The 12,508-nt window shown below is 46.6% G+C and overlaps 1 protein-coding gene across 1 annotated transcript; it reads left to right on the forward strand.

Annotated features, from left to right (window-relative positions):
* The first annotated feature begins 1,946 nt into the window (after positions 1-1,946).
* LOC123425904 (glyoxysomal fatty acid beta-oxidation multifunctional protein MFP-a-like) lies at positions 1,947-7,201 on the forward strand. The gene is made up of 17 exons (XM_045109672.1): positions 1,947-2,325; positions 2,583-2,654; positions 2,849-2,908; positions 3,016-3,072; positions 3,196-3,263; positions 3,353-3,434; positions 3,918-3,973; positions 4,078-4,380; positions 4,473-4,559; positions 4,731-4,905; positions 5,018-5,139; positions 5,266-5,429; positions 5,515-5,769; positions 5,945-6,066; positions 6,151-6,272; positions 6,709-6,857; positions 6,959-7,201. Exons 1-17 carry the CDS (start codon positions 2,232-2,234, stop codon positions 7,065-7,067), a joined length of 2,097 nt encoding a protein of 698 aa, XP_044965607.1. The 5' UTR covers positions 1,947-2,231; the 3' UTR covers positions 7,068-7,201.
* Positions 7,202-12,508: the final 5,307 nt, after the last annotated feature.

Consider the following 12,508-nt stretch of genomic DNA (forward strand, 5'->3'; position numbering starts at 1 on the left):
CCTAATAACATAATTTGGACCGAAAATAGCATAGTTATTACAAGCTGAATAAAAGTAAAAATGTCTCAAATAGTTCGCACATAGTTTTGCAAATGAATAAAAGAAGATAAATCTATTGGTTGCCAACATGAGCCCACATATGCTCAACCAAATCATTTTGCAGTTGCACGTAAGTTTCTCAATCACCCATGTCCTGATGAAATTGGGTGAATTTTTCAAACGTTGCCGCTCCTCCATGCTCAAGCACAACATTCTCACCCTGAAATTGAAACTCTTGATCGTACAGACGTTCCGGGCGCTCGTCTTCTACGATCATATTATGCATGATCACACAAGTAGTCATCACCTCCCACAGTTTCTGCGTGCTTCAGGTATTAGCAGGATAGCGAACGATGTCCGATCGAGATTACAAAACACCAAAGGCACGCTCGACATCCTTCCTAGCACCCTCTTGCTCTTGGGCAAATCTTTTCCTCTTCTCTTCGACAGGGTTGGGTATTGTCTCGACAATAATGGTCCACTGAGGATAGATTCCGTCACCCAGGTAGTATCCTTTGTCGTAGTTGTGGTCGTTGATAGTAAAGTTCACCGGTGGGCTGTTGCCTTCGGCAAGCCTAGCAGACAACGGCGAGCGCTGAAGCATGTTGATATCATTGTGTGATCCGGTCATGCCAAAGAAAGAGTGCCAGATCCAGAGATCTTCAGACGCAACGGCCTCTAGTATGACAATGCAAGCCTTGACATGGCCCTTATACTGCCCTTGCCAAGCAGAAGGGCAGTTCTTCCACTCCTAGTGCATGCAGTCTATGCTACCAAGCATCCCTGGGAAGCCCCTGCTGGAATTCATCGCCAACAAACGAACTATATCTTCAGCAGTCGGCTCTCTCAAGTACTCAGGGCCAAACACAGCAATAACAGCCTTGCAGAACTTATACAGGGACTCTAGGCAAGTAGACTCGCTCATACGGACGTACTCGTCAATAAGTCATCGGGCACTCCGTATGCAAGCATTTGGATGGCGGCAGTGCATTTCTGATAAGAGGAAAAACCTATCTTGCCAACATCATCCTCTTTGCACTCGAAATAGTCATCATAGGCGACCACCCCCTCTCTAATACGGTTGAAAAGATGGCTACTCATATGAAAACAACGGCAAAAAATTTGATGCTTGAACAACGGGTTTGTTGTATCAAAGTAATCCTTCCAAAGAAGGAAATGCCCGCTCTATCCGTTGCGATTCAACACCGGAAGGTGGCCTGGAATGGAGCTACGGAACAACGACCGCTGGCTGTTGAGCTGGTGATGGACCAACACGACAGCCAGTACCTCCTCCTCGTCATCGGACGACGAATCGTCGGAGTCGCAAAGGAAATTGTGAAAAAAGAACTCGTCGGCGGAGTCCATTTTGTACCTTGGCAAACTGTCGAACAGCTTGCGGGCGTCGACGAAGAAGACGACCGACGAAGGGAGTCGCGGCGCGCACGGACCAGCTAGCTGCCCTGCCGGTGTCCGACGAGCGTGCCGGTGAGGATCTGACCGGGCGGTGAGGCGGCTCCCCGACGGCGCTGTGTGGGGGGGGGAGTGAGAAGCAGTTGGCTCCCCGACGGCAAGACGGCGGCAGCGGCGGACGACGTGGGAGTGGGCGACGTTGTTGGGCGGATGTGGAGGCGCCAACAGTTGACAGAGTCATCGGAAAAATGGGCGACGACGTCGGCGACGAAGGAGGCGGGCAAGGGTTGGATGTGGGGAGGCCAATATGCCTCCGACCAGCGGGCTCGAAGGAAGAGAAGGCGAGCGCGCGCACGTCCGTCACATTTCCGCGCCGACGCAAATCTGGTTCAAAAATGGGCCGAAAATGGGTGGACCAAAACCCGACGCCCTTCCGTTTGACATTCTTTTCGCAAGATACTTCAAACATCTTAAACGTGGTTTCCAGCTGATGGCATTGAACTGAAGTACTCTTACGTATAGCATTTGAGCTGATGGCAGTGCCTCGTCCTTTTTTTCTTCCCCGCTGCCGTCTCTCCGTCACAAATCCTCCTCCAACTCCGAACCAACTGACTCTGTAGCTGCGGCTGCCGGAGATCGAACAACTGCCGCCTTAATGGCGATTGGCTCCATTAAAATGGCGTCCAGCGGGGTGTGTCCTCCGATCAGACGGACACAGCTGCCGGCAGCCCTGCGAGCGGACGAGCGCGGGGCGAGATCCGAGGAAGCGGAAGGGAGGATCGATGGCGAAGGGGAGGTCGGAGATGGAGGTCGGACCCGACGGCGTCGCCGTCATCTACGTCGCCAACCCGCCCGTGAACGCCCTCTCCATGGACGGTGAATCAATCCCTTCTTCCTCTCCTCTCCTTCTTCAGCCGGCATTTGGGAATTCCCAGCAGCCTCCTTACCTAGGGGCTATCTGATATACTTGCCATTGTGCTGTGTCCTCCGAATAATAGAGTACTGAGTAATGATCACTTGGATGCAAACTTTTCCTATCAAATTGACTATTTGCTCCTTAAGACCTTGTAGATTATTAGCCATTAATTATTTAGCTTTTTTCGCCTAAGATCTTTATCGTCATATGTTTTCAGTCATGTATAGCCTGAAAGGGCACTATGAAGAGGCGCTTCGAAGGAATGATGTGAAAGCTATTGTTCTTACAGGTAATACACATTTTAAGATACAGGCATCATTTCGTGGATGATGTACGCTTCAATAAAACCTAAAAACAAAATGCACGCACCACAATCTTGCTGGTTTTTTCTCATCTTTTTTTCCCTCTCTAGCAGTTATCCTTCATGTGTGGCAATTCTTTTTGTGGCAATTAATTTGCATTTCCTGTGGAATTTTTTAACAGGAAATGGAGGGTCATTTTCCGCTGGACTCGATATTAGTGCCTTTGCTGATATTCGCAAACGTGCGATTAGTCTTGATTAAGCAAATTTTCTGTCGAGATCATCATTTTACTGTGTCTCTACATACCTTTGCCAACATTGACGTACAAAATTTATATATTTCTAATAGTGGAGCAGCTAAAGGATCACTGCATATTGATTGAAGCCATGACTGATATTTTCGAAGGTGACTGAGCAATTCATCATCTCTTCTCAAATATCTTTCTAGGCTTCTGGCAATACACATACCATTAGACTAGTAGATTTAAAAGTTCCATAATACATTTTTCGTGGGTGTTATCTCTGACAGATGCTGGGAAGCCATCAGTGGCTGCTATTGATGGCCCTGCTCTTGGTGGAGGGTTAGAACTTTCCATGGTACATAGTTGACCTCCTTCCATGGTTCTTCATGTTACCAAAAAAGTTTTTAAATGACAAGTCTTGCTGAGTTTGAATTCTTCGATTAGGCATGCCAAGCACGCATTTCAACTCCTAATGCTCAATTAGGCCTCACGGAGGTTCAGTTTGGAGTAATACCTGGATTTGGAGGTAGTGTCACTCAGGGGCGAACCCACGTTGATGTGAGTGGGGGCCATGGCCCCCACTCAAGTTTTGTAAATCCTGCAGTATTTGGTTGTATTTTTAGAAAATAAATACGAAAACTCTATAAATTATACAAAATGTACCAAAATATGCCCCCACTCAAGTATTTTGCCCCCACTCAAAAATGTTTCTAGGTCCGCCCCTGGTGTCACTTCTATATTTTCTTACAGAAATAAGGCTATTATTATCATAGCTGATCCAGTGATTTCCCTTGATTTGACTAATATTGGAGAGAAAGTTAATGTATTTATGTTCCTTGTGTCATGCTATGCAGACTTACCATATGCATAACAAAACATAATTATGTTATTTCCCTTTCGTTGTTCCTTGTACCGTGCCATGCAATAGGTTATGAATTATTAATTCGAAGAACTACTATCATGGTATTGTACTTTATACGATGTGTTTGGCACTTGTCCTACATTTCAGGAACACAGCGCCTTCCCCGCCTTGTTGGACTGACAAAAGCACTTGAAATGATGATGGTATGTTTACTTCTCCCATTTTGCAAAATTCCTTCTTTCATTCCTGTGCTATTGCACATTAACTTCTTACATTGGAAACCTTGAAACAAACTCATTTTCACCAGCTCTCGAAGCCAATTAAAGCCGAAGAAGCCCATGAGCTGGGTCTAGTCGACGCTGTCGTTTCACCTAACAATTTGTTGAATGATGCCCGGCGTTGGGCTTTGGATATATGTGAGTCGAAAAGGCCATGGGTCCGATCCCTCTACAAAACTGACAGGCTTGAATCTCCTGAGCTGGCCAGAGAGATCCTCAATTCTGCCAGAGTTCAGTCTAGGAAGCGGGCTGCCAATCTTCAGTATCCATTCGTCTGTATCGATGCTGTCGAAGAAGGTATAGTTTCAGGGCCACGAGCCGGGCTTCGAAAGGTATGGTTTGCCTTACTGTTTATCATTTGGCTTAACAAGAAAACTCATACAGATTTAAGATTTCACCTGAGCTGTGTGCAACACAAATGCAGGAAGCCATGGCTTTTCAGGAACTCTTTTTCTCAGATACATGCAAAAGCTTGATTCATGTGTTCTTTTCACAACGTGCAGCATCAATGGTAAAGAACAAGGAAAAAACACTATGCTTGTTCCAGAAAAAATGTCATGACTTGAGTGTGTTGTTTAAAGCCATGGGAGTATATGAGATATACATGTTGGGTGCAGAATTATACCCACTTACTGTAACTACATTATAATTTAGAATGCCAGTCTTATATCAATTGTAGCAGGTTCCTGGGATCACAGACTTGGGTCTGATGCCAAGGAAGGTATCTAAAGTTGCCATTGTTGGTGGTGGACTTATGGGTTCTGGAATCGCAACCGCACTGATACTGAGCCATTATCCTGTTATACTCAAAGAAGTCGATGAGAAATTCCTAAACACAGGAATCGACAGGATCAAAGGTAGATGATGGCTTAACATTACCTCATCACTTCCTATCTGAATATTCTTTCATCTTGATGTCCAGACTAACATGAAAATGGAAGGGGTTCCTAACTATAACACTTCGATCAGAAAACTTGCAGAGTCGTGTAAGGAAAGCAAAAATGACCAATGAGAAATATGAGAAGACACTCTCACTTCTTACAGGTGTCCTCGATTATGATAAATTCAGGAGTGTAGACTTAGCAATTGAGGCAAGTTCTATATCTAATTACCTTGCATCTGTTGCATCAAGCAAAGAATAGTAGGAGAGAACCCTACTGGAATATATCGTTTCCACTATTTTAGTTAACCCGGTTATTCTTATGCTGCTTGTTCAGGCAGCTGTCGAGAATGTGAAGTTGAAGCAGCAGTTTTTTGCTGAATTGGAGCAACACTGTCCTTCCCATTGTATTCTTGCCACTAATACTTCCACAATTGATTTTAACCTAATCGGAGAGAAGACAAATTCCCAAGACCGCATTGTTGGCACACACTTCTTCGCGTAAGGAAATGCTAATCAAATTCAGAATAAATTCCTTAGCTGTGATTCCTGAACTATTTCCTAATACACTCCCTTTTTTTGACAGTCCAGCTCACATCATGCCTCTTCTTGAGATAGTCCGCACCCCTCATGCCTCTCTGCAAGCAGTTGTCACCTTGCTGGATGTAGGGAAGAAGATCAAGAAGATACCAATAGTGGTCGGAAACTGTACTGGCTTTGCGGTCAACCGGATGTTTTTTCCGTACACTCAGGCAGCACTCTTGCTTGTTGATCATGGAATGGATGTTTACAAGATCGACCAAGCTTGTACTGAATTCGGGATGCCAATTGGTCCATTCAGGTATTTAGGCAACACAAAATATCTTTGGCAGTATCTAATCTCTCTCACTTGCGATGATTCAAACGGGAATGCTCATCAGTGAGACTGTCAGCATCATTTTGCTTGCCTCATGCACTTATGCTGATCAAATCATGTTGAATCACGCACCATTTTCATTTAAAGAGCTTCTCTGCAGAATGACAGATTTGGTTGGTTTTGGAGTTGCTCTAGCCACAGGCATGCAGTACCTTGAAAACTTCCCGGAGCGGGTGTACAAGTCAATGCTGATTCCTCTCATGATTGAAGACAAAAGAACAGGTAAACTAATCATTTATAACTTGCAACGTTTCCTTGGTTCCCATTGGTGAGTATGCTTTTCTTGTTTCTGTTGCTGTTTCACAGGTGAAGCCTCCCAAAAGGGGTTTTACAGGTATGAGGGTAAGAGGAAGGCGAGCCCTGATCTTGAAATCATGAACTATGTCGAGGAGTCGAGGAGAATTGCCGGAGCCACACCGGATCCCGAGGTTTGGTTTCACTTTCCAGTGTTTTTACCGACGTTTCTTTTTTCTTCACTTTAGCAACATCATCTTTTCTTGAGGGCTTGTGAAAGAAAAAAATAAAACATCAATATATGCTTCCCGGTGCACATTTTAAAAAGGTTCTTGTGAGGTTAGTGTTGACTTGTAGATAATACGTATTGATGGTCAAATAAGCAAGGCAGCTTTCTAATTAACCTGCTGTGTTTGGTGAAATCTCATTATTTGGTGGACTAGATATAACCTAAACAAGTTTCGGTATTGATGGCAGATAGATTATCCCATTTATGCATACATGTATTTAGAGTGAATGGATCTCTTACTCTCCATGCACACCATATTTCAGTTGAAGGCAAAATGTTGCTAGATATCAGAAATACCAATGGCCATTTCTAATCACCATGATTCTTGTGCATGGTGGCAGTTGCTCAAGCTTGACAACAACGCAATAGCAGAGATGGTGTTCTTCCCGGTTATCAACGAAGCATGCCATGTCCTGGACGAGGGTATTACCTTCAAAGCCTTTGATCTCGACATCGCCTCCATCTTCAGCATGGGTTTCCCACCGTACAGGTGTTGTCTCCGAATCATCCATAATTTTGAATGCTAATAAGATGATTCGTCGAGCTCCCTGACTTCAACTGCTGAAGAAACCAATTGTGAAATGCAACCAGGGGTGGCATCATGCATTGGGCGGATTCCATCGGCGCAAGGTGCATTTGCACGATGCTGTCGGAGTGGGAGATGAAGTATGGCCAGTTCTTCAAACCTTGTAGCTGTTAGAGTTATAATACAAGTCATGTACCCTTTTGTATTTATCCCAATATATAAGGGATTTTCCTGCATATAGTCCATCACCTGTACATGTATATATATCGGCCTATGGCCTCATGGGAATACAAGTTGTTTATTCCTAACATGGTATTAGAGCCTAGATTTTTTTTGCACGCGCAACTCGTGCTCTTCCCGATCTAATCTTCCCCACCTCGTCCCGCTCGTCTCGTCGTGGAGTTCCAGTCACGGCGGCTCCAGATCGAGGTCCAAACAAGGTGGCTGGCATCTGGCAATCTACATCCCCTCTCACCAGATCGCATCAGGACGAGGCCGCGATTCCTGCTGCTGATTCCGCTCGCTCCCGCTGCTGATTCCGCTCGCTCCCGCTGAAGACGCATCAGAACGCGGTTCCCGCTCCCGCTCGGAAGACCGATCCAGACGGGATCGATCCAGGACGGGATCGTACCCAGCGTGTGTTCCCGCTACGGCTTGGATCGATCTAGACGGGATCGAGTCCAACTCTCTCTTGCCCGCTGCTGCTGCCTCCAGCAGGATCGAACCAGCAGGATCGAGTCTGACTCTCTCTTGCCCGCTGCTGCTGCTTCCAGCAGGATCCAACCGCTGCTGCTGCTTCCAGCCCGCCCTAGTCTGCCCGATTCATCTTGCCCGCTGCTGGTACTTCTCTGATCTGCATCCAACGCGGTTCGTCTGACTGAGTTCCAAAAAAAAAAAGTAAAAAAAAATGTCTGCTGCATCCGGCTACGGTGTTGTTCCTCGTTGTCCAGTGATCTTTGATGGCACTAACTACATCGAGTTCATTGGCTTCATGCGCATTCACATGCGTGGCATCCGTCTATGGGGTTTTCTTTCCGGCGAGGTCTGTTGTCCGCCATGTCCGGTTCCTCCCGTGGCTCCCACTCCGCCGATCCCACCGGCTCTCCCTGCGGATGCTTCTCAGGCCGCAAAGGATGCGACTAAGCTTGCTGATGAGGCCGTTGTGAGTGCTTATGATGAGAAGGTCTTGGCTTATGAGGAGGCTCTTCAGGGGTATCATGATGCTCTGTCCGTTTACACCCAGTGGCTTGATGATGATGCTCGTGCTGCCGCTGTTCTCACTGCTAGTGTTCTGCCTCAGTTTGCTTCTCAGTTTCTGGGCCTTCCTACTGTATTTGAGATGTGGACCCGCCTTCGTCAGCGCTATGAGCCCTCTGGTGATGCCTTATACCTCTCTGTGGTCCGTCAGGAGCATGCTCTTCAGCAGGGTGACTCTACTGTTGATGACTTCTATGCACAGAGTTCTGCTATCTGGCGCCAGCTTGATTCTCTCCATAGTGCTGGTTGTCGTACTTGCCCCTGTTGCCAGGCTGTCCAGGCCGACTTGGAGTTTCATCGCGTCTATGAGTTCCTGTCTCGGCTCCGTAAGGAGTTTGAGCCCCGGCGTGCTCAGTTGTTTGCTCGTGGCCGTATTTCTCTCATGGAGGCGCTTTTTCAGATTCGTGCTGAGGAGACTCGCTTACGTGGTGCTGGTTTGCTGGAGGTTCCCTCGGTGCTCGCTGCTCGGACTTTTTCTACGCCACCTGCTGCACCGACCCCTTCTCGCTCGAGTGCTCCGCCGCTCTTGCCCACTCCTTCTGGCGGCTCAGGTCGCCCCCGTCCACATTGTAACTACTGCAACAATGATGGTCATATTGAGCCCCACTGCTACACGAAGAAGAAACACTTGCGCAAGGCGCGGTCATCATCTACAGCGACTTCGTCATCTACCTCGACAGCTTCAGCCATCACTTTGACTTAGCAGGATATTCTGAGACTTAAGCGTCTGCTCGCTGCTTCAGGTTCTTCCTCAACGGGTACTGCTGGTTCTGTGACTGAGGCTTCCCGCACTGAGCAACCACCTTCTCCACAGTCAGGTACATCCCCATGGGTTCTGGACTCTGGAGCTTCCTTTCATATGACTTCTAATTCTTCCACTCTGTCCTCTCTTCGTTCGCTTGATTCTCCTGTTCATGTCCTCACCGCTGATGGTACTCCCCTTCCTGTCGTTAGTAGAGGCACTCTTACCACTCCTTCTTATTCTGTTCCTGATGTTGCTCATGTTCCTCGACTTACCATGAATTTGTTTTCCGCTGGTCAACTTGCTGATTCTGGTTGTCGTGTCATCCTTGATCTTGACTCTTGTTCTGTCCAGGACCGTCGCACGCACACTCTGGTTGGGGCTGGTCCTCGCCGCCGTGATTCTGAGGGTCTTTGGGAGTTGGACTGGCTTCATGTTCCTTCCTCTCCCCATTCTCTCGCCAGTTCTTCCGCTTTGGTCGCCTCGGCTACTGGTTCTTTCCAGCAGTGGCATCATCGACTTGGTCATCTGTGTGGTTCTCGTTTGTCGTCGTTAGTTCGTCGAGGTCTTCTGGGGTCTGTCTCAGGAGATGCCTCCTTAGAGTGTCAGGGTTGTCGTCTTGGCAAGCAGATTCAGTTACCATATCCACATAGTGAGTCAGTGTCTAAGCGTCCTTTTGATTTAGTCCATTCCGATGTATGGGGTCCGGCTCCCTTCGCTTCGAAAGGGGGTCATAAATACTATATTATTTTCATAGATGACTTCTCTCGTTACACATGGCTTTATTTCATGACTTCTCGTAGTCATCAACAGTAGAGTCACCTTTGTCTGGGCACTACAACTACCCAATATATAAGGGGTTTTCCTGCATATAGTCCATCACCTGTACATGTATATATATCGGCCTATGGCCTCATGGGAATACAAGTTGCTTATTCCTAACAGTAGCTACCTGTTAGAGAGGGCAGCTGGAGGTCTTCCCCTGGTGAGAACAATGTTTGGGCACACTACAATTTGGTTCTTCAGATATCCCAATTAAATTTTTGTGTGAGACTTGTGCGTGTGTTTTAATTATTGTGTCCTCAAAATCAAATGAATGACATTTGCAGAGCACATCAGTGACAAGGACGATGAACCAGGGCAAGGATAAGTTGTAGTTCTTTTTCCTCATTCTACCATCATTTGTCCTTCGTTGAGGTTTATGCAGAATAAGAATAATGTGGCTTCAAATCACTTCATACCGAGAGGCTGCTGAATCATGGTAGGGGAAAGCCAAGAAACTGAATAAACAAATAAGGATTTGACAGGATGTTCCTTTTTATTTGGCAAGGTGATTTCAAAGAAGTTGATCATTGTATATATCATGTGTGACTGGATTATGAACATGGTTTAAATCTTTGTTTGTGAAAGAGGTATTCAAGTAGGATGACCTACCAAGAGTTTGAACTTTGTACTCCTGGTATCAAGTACTCCCTCCGTCCCAAAATTCTTGTCTTAGGTTTGTCTAAAAATGAATGTATCTAAATACTAAAACTTGACTAGATACATTCATATCTAGAAAAATCTAAGACAAGAATTTTGGGACGGAGGGAGTATTTAGTGCACTATTAAGTTGTGTTTTATCATAATCATGTCACTCATCTGAGATCATAGCTGTCTTGTTAAACCTAAATCCTAGGTGTCCCAGTATCAATACTTGAAAAGGACGTGGATGTCGCCTAGAGGGGGGTGAATAGGCGCTTTAAAATAGTTAAGGTATAGGCTTGAACAAATGCGGAATAAAACTAACGTTTAATATGTCAAGCACAAAATCTACAAACAACTAGGCTCACCTATGTGCACCAACAACTTATGCTAAGCAAGATAAACAACTAAGTGATAGCAAGATATATTACAATAAACAATATGTCTATCACAAAGTAAAGTGCATAAGTAAAGGGTTCGGGTAAGAGATAACCGAGGCACGGGGAGACGATGATGTATCCCGAAGTTCACACCCTTGCGGATGCTAATCTCCGTTAGAGCGGTGTGGAGGCACAATGCTCCCCAAGATGCCACTAAGGCCACCGTAATCTCCTCACGCCCTCGCATAATGCAAGATGCCGTGATTCCACTAAGGGACCCTTGAGGGCGGTCACCGAACCCGTACAAATGGCAACCCTTGGGGGCGGTCGCCGAACCCGTACACGTGGCAACCCTTGGGGCGGTTACCGGTACCCGTACAAATTGCTCGGGGCAATCTCCACAACCTAATTGGAGACCCCGACGCTTCCCGGAGCTTCACACCACAATGATTGAGCTCCGAGACACCACCAAGCTTCTAGGACGCCAAAGCATCCACGAAGAACAATATCAAGGGTACTAAGTACCAAAGGTAGTAAGCTTCTCAACTTCTCACTTCCACGTATCACCGTGGAGAACTCAAACCGATGCAACTAATGCAATGGCAAGAACACACGAAGTGGTCAAGTCCCTCACACTCAAATCCCTCCACAACAACAAAAGCTATGGAGAAATATGAGAGGAAGAACAAGGAGCTCACAAAGAACTCCAAGATCAAGATCCAAGGGGTTCCCCTCACATAGAGGAGAAAGTGATTGGTGGAGATGTGGATCTAGATCTCCTCTCTCTTTTCCCTCAAGAACAAGCAAGAATCATTGGAGGGATTGAGAGTAAGCAAGCTCTAAGAATGTCAACAATGGAGGTAGAACAAGAGCTCAACGGATGGATAAGACCAAGGGGGAAGAAGACCCCCTTTATATAGTGGGGGAAGGAATCAGACCGTTACCCCCACTTTCTGCCCGAGCTCCAGCGGTACTACCGCTGGCTGCAGCGGTACTACCGCTCGCACTCCAGCGGTACTACCGCCAGCTAGCGGTACTACCGCTGGCTGAAGCGGTACTACCGCTGGCACTCCAGCGGTACTACCGCTGGGCCCCTGGTAGTGCAACGGCACTACCACCGCCAAGAAAGTCTTCGCAAAAAGGTCCGTCCACGAACAACCGCTAGGCAGGCGGTACTAAGCTCCTGGAGCGGTACTACCGCTTGGGCCAGCGGTACTACCGCCAACTCGAGCGGTACTACCGCTAGGTCCAGCGGTACTACCGCTCGCCACTGAAACAGCCATAACTTTCGCATACGAGCTCCGAATCGAGCAAACCCAAGCTTGTTGGAAATCTTAAGACCATGCGGTTATGAAAATGCCAATGATATAAAGATGTGAGTCCTCTAAGAATGAAGAACCGGCAAAAACTCCAACATCGAAAACATCATAGTAGTTGCATATGGACTCCGTTTTCGATGAACTCGAGCTTGTCATGAAGATGACCATAAGCTCTAAAACTCACAAAGAGAAACACCAAATAAGAACCAAGAAGTATGATGCAAGGATGCAAATGGTTTGAGCTCTCAACGAACGATACGATCAAGCTACTCACTTGAGAGCCCCCCTTGATAGAACAACAATCTATCCTAACCAGAAAACCTATCAAGGGCAAACCTATACCTTGCACCTCATCCTCTTGAGCTAGATGATGATGATCTTGGCTTCCTCAAGATGGACCACCTTTCTTGATTGTGTTGGCTTGATGAATACTAGTTGATTGCTCCCCCATAC

The sequence above is a fragment of the Hordeum vulgare genome, chromosome 1H (genome assembly GCF_904849725.1).
Source record: "Hordeum vulgare subsp. vulgare chromosome 1H, MorexV3_pseudomolecules_assembly, whole genome shotgun sequence".
Taxonomy (NCBI): domain Eukaryota; kingdom Viridiplantae; phylum Streptophyta; class Magnoliopsida; order Poales; family Poaceae; genus Hordeum; species Hordeum vulgare.

Excerpts from the sequence above, each read along its gene's own strand:
- LOC123425904 (XM_045109672.1), top strand. The coding sequence starts at position 2,232 with ATGGCGAAGGGGAGGTCGGAGATGGAGGTCGGACCCGACGGCGTCGCC. Across the intron at positions 3,974-4,077 it reads AAGCACTTGAAATGATGATG|CTCTCGAAGCCAATTAAAGC; the intron begins GTATGTTTACTT and ends CATTTTCACCAG. Across the intron at positions 4,560-4,730 it reads CACAACGTGCAGCATCAATG|GTTCCTGGGATCACAGACTT; the intron begins GTAAAGAACAAG and ends CAATTGTAGCAG.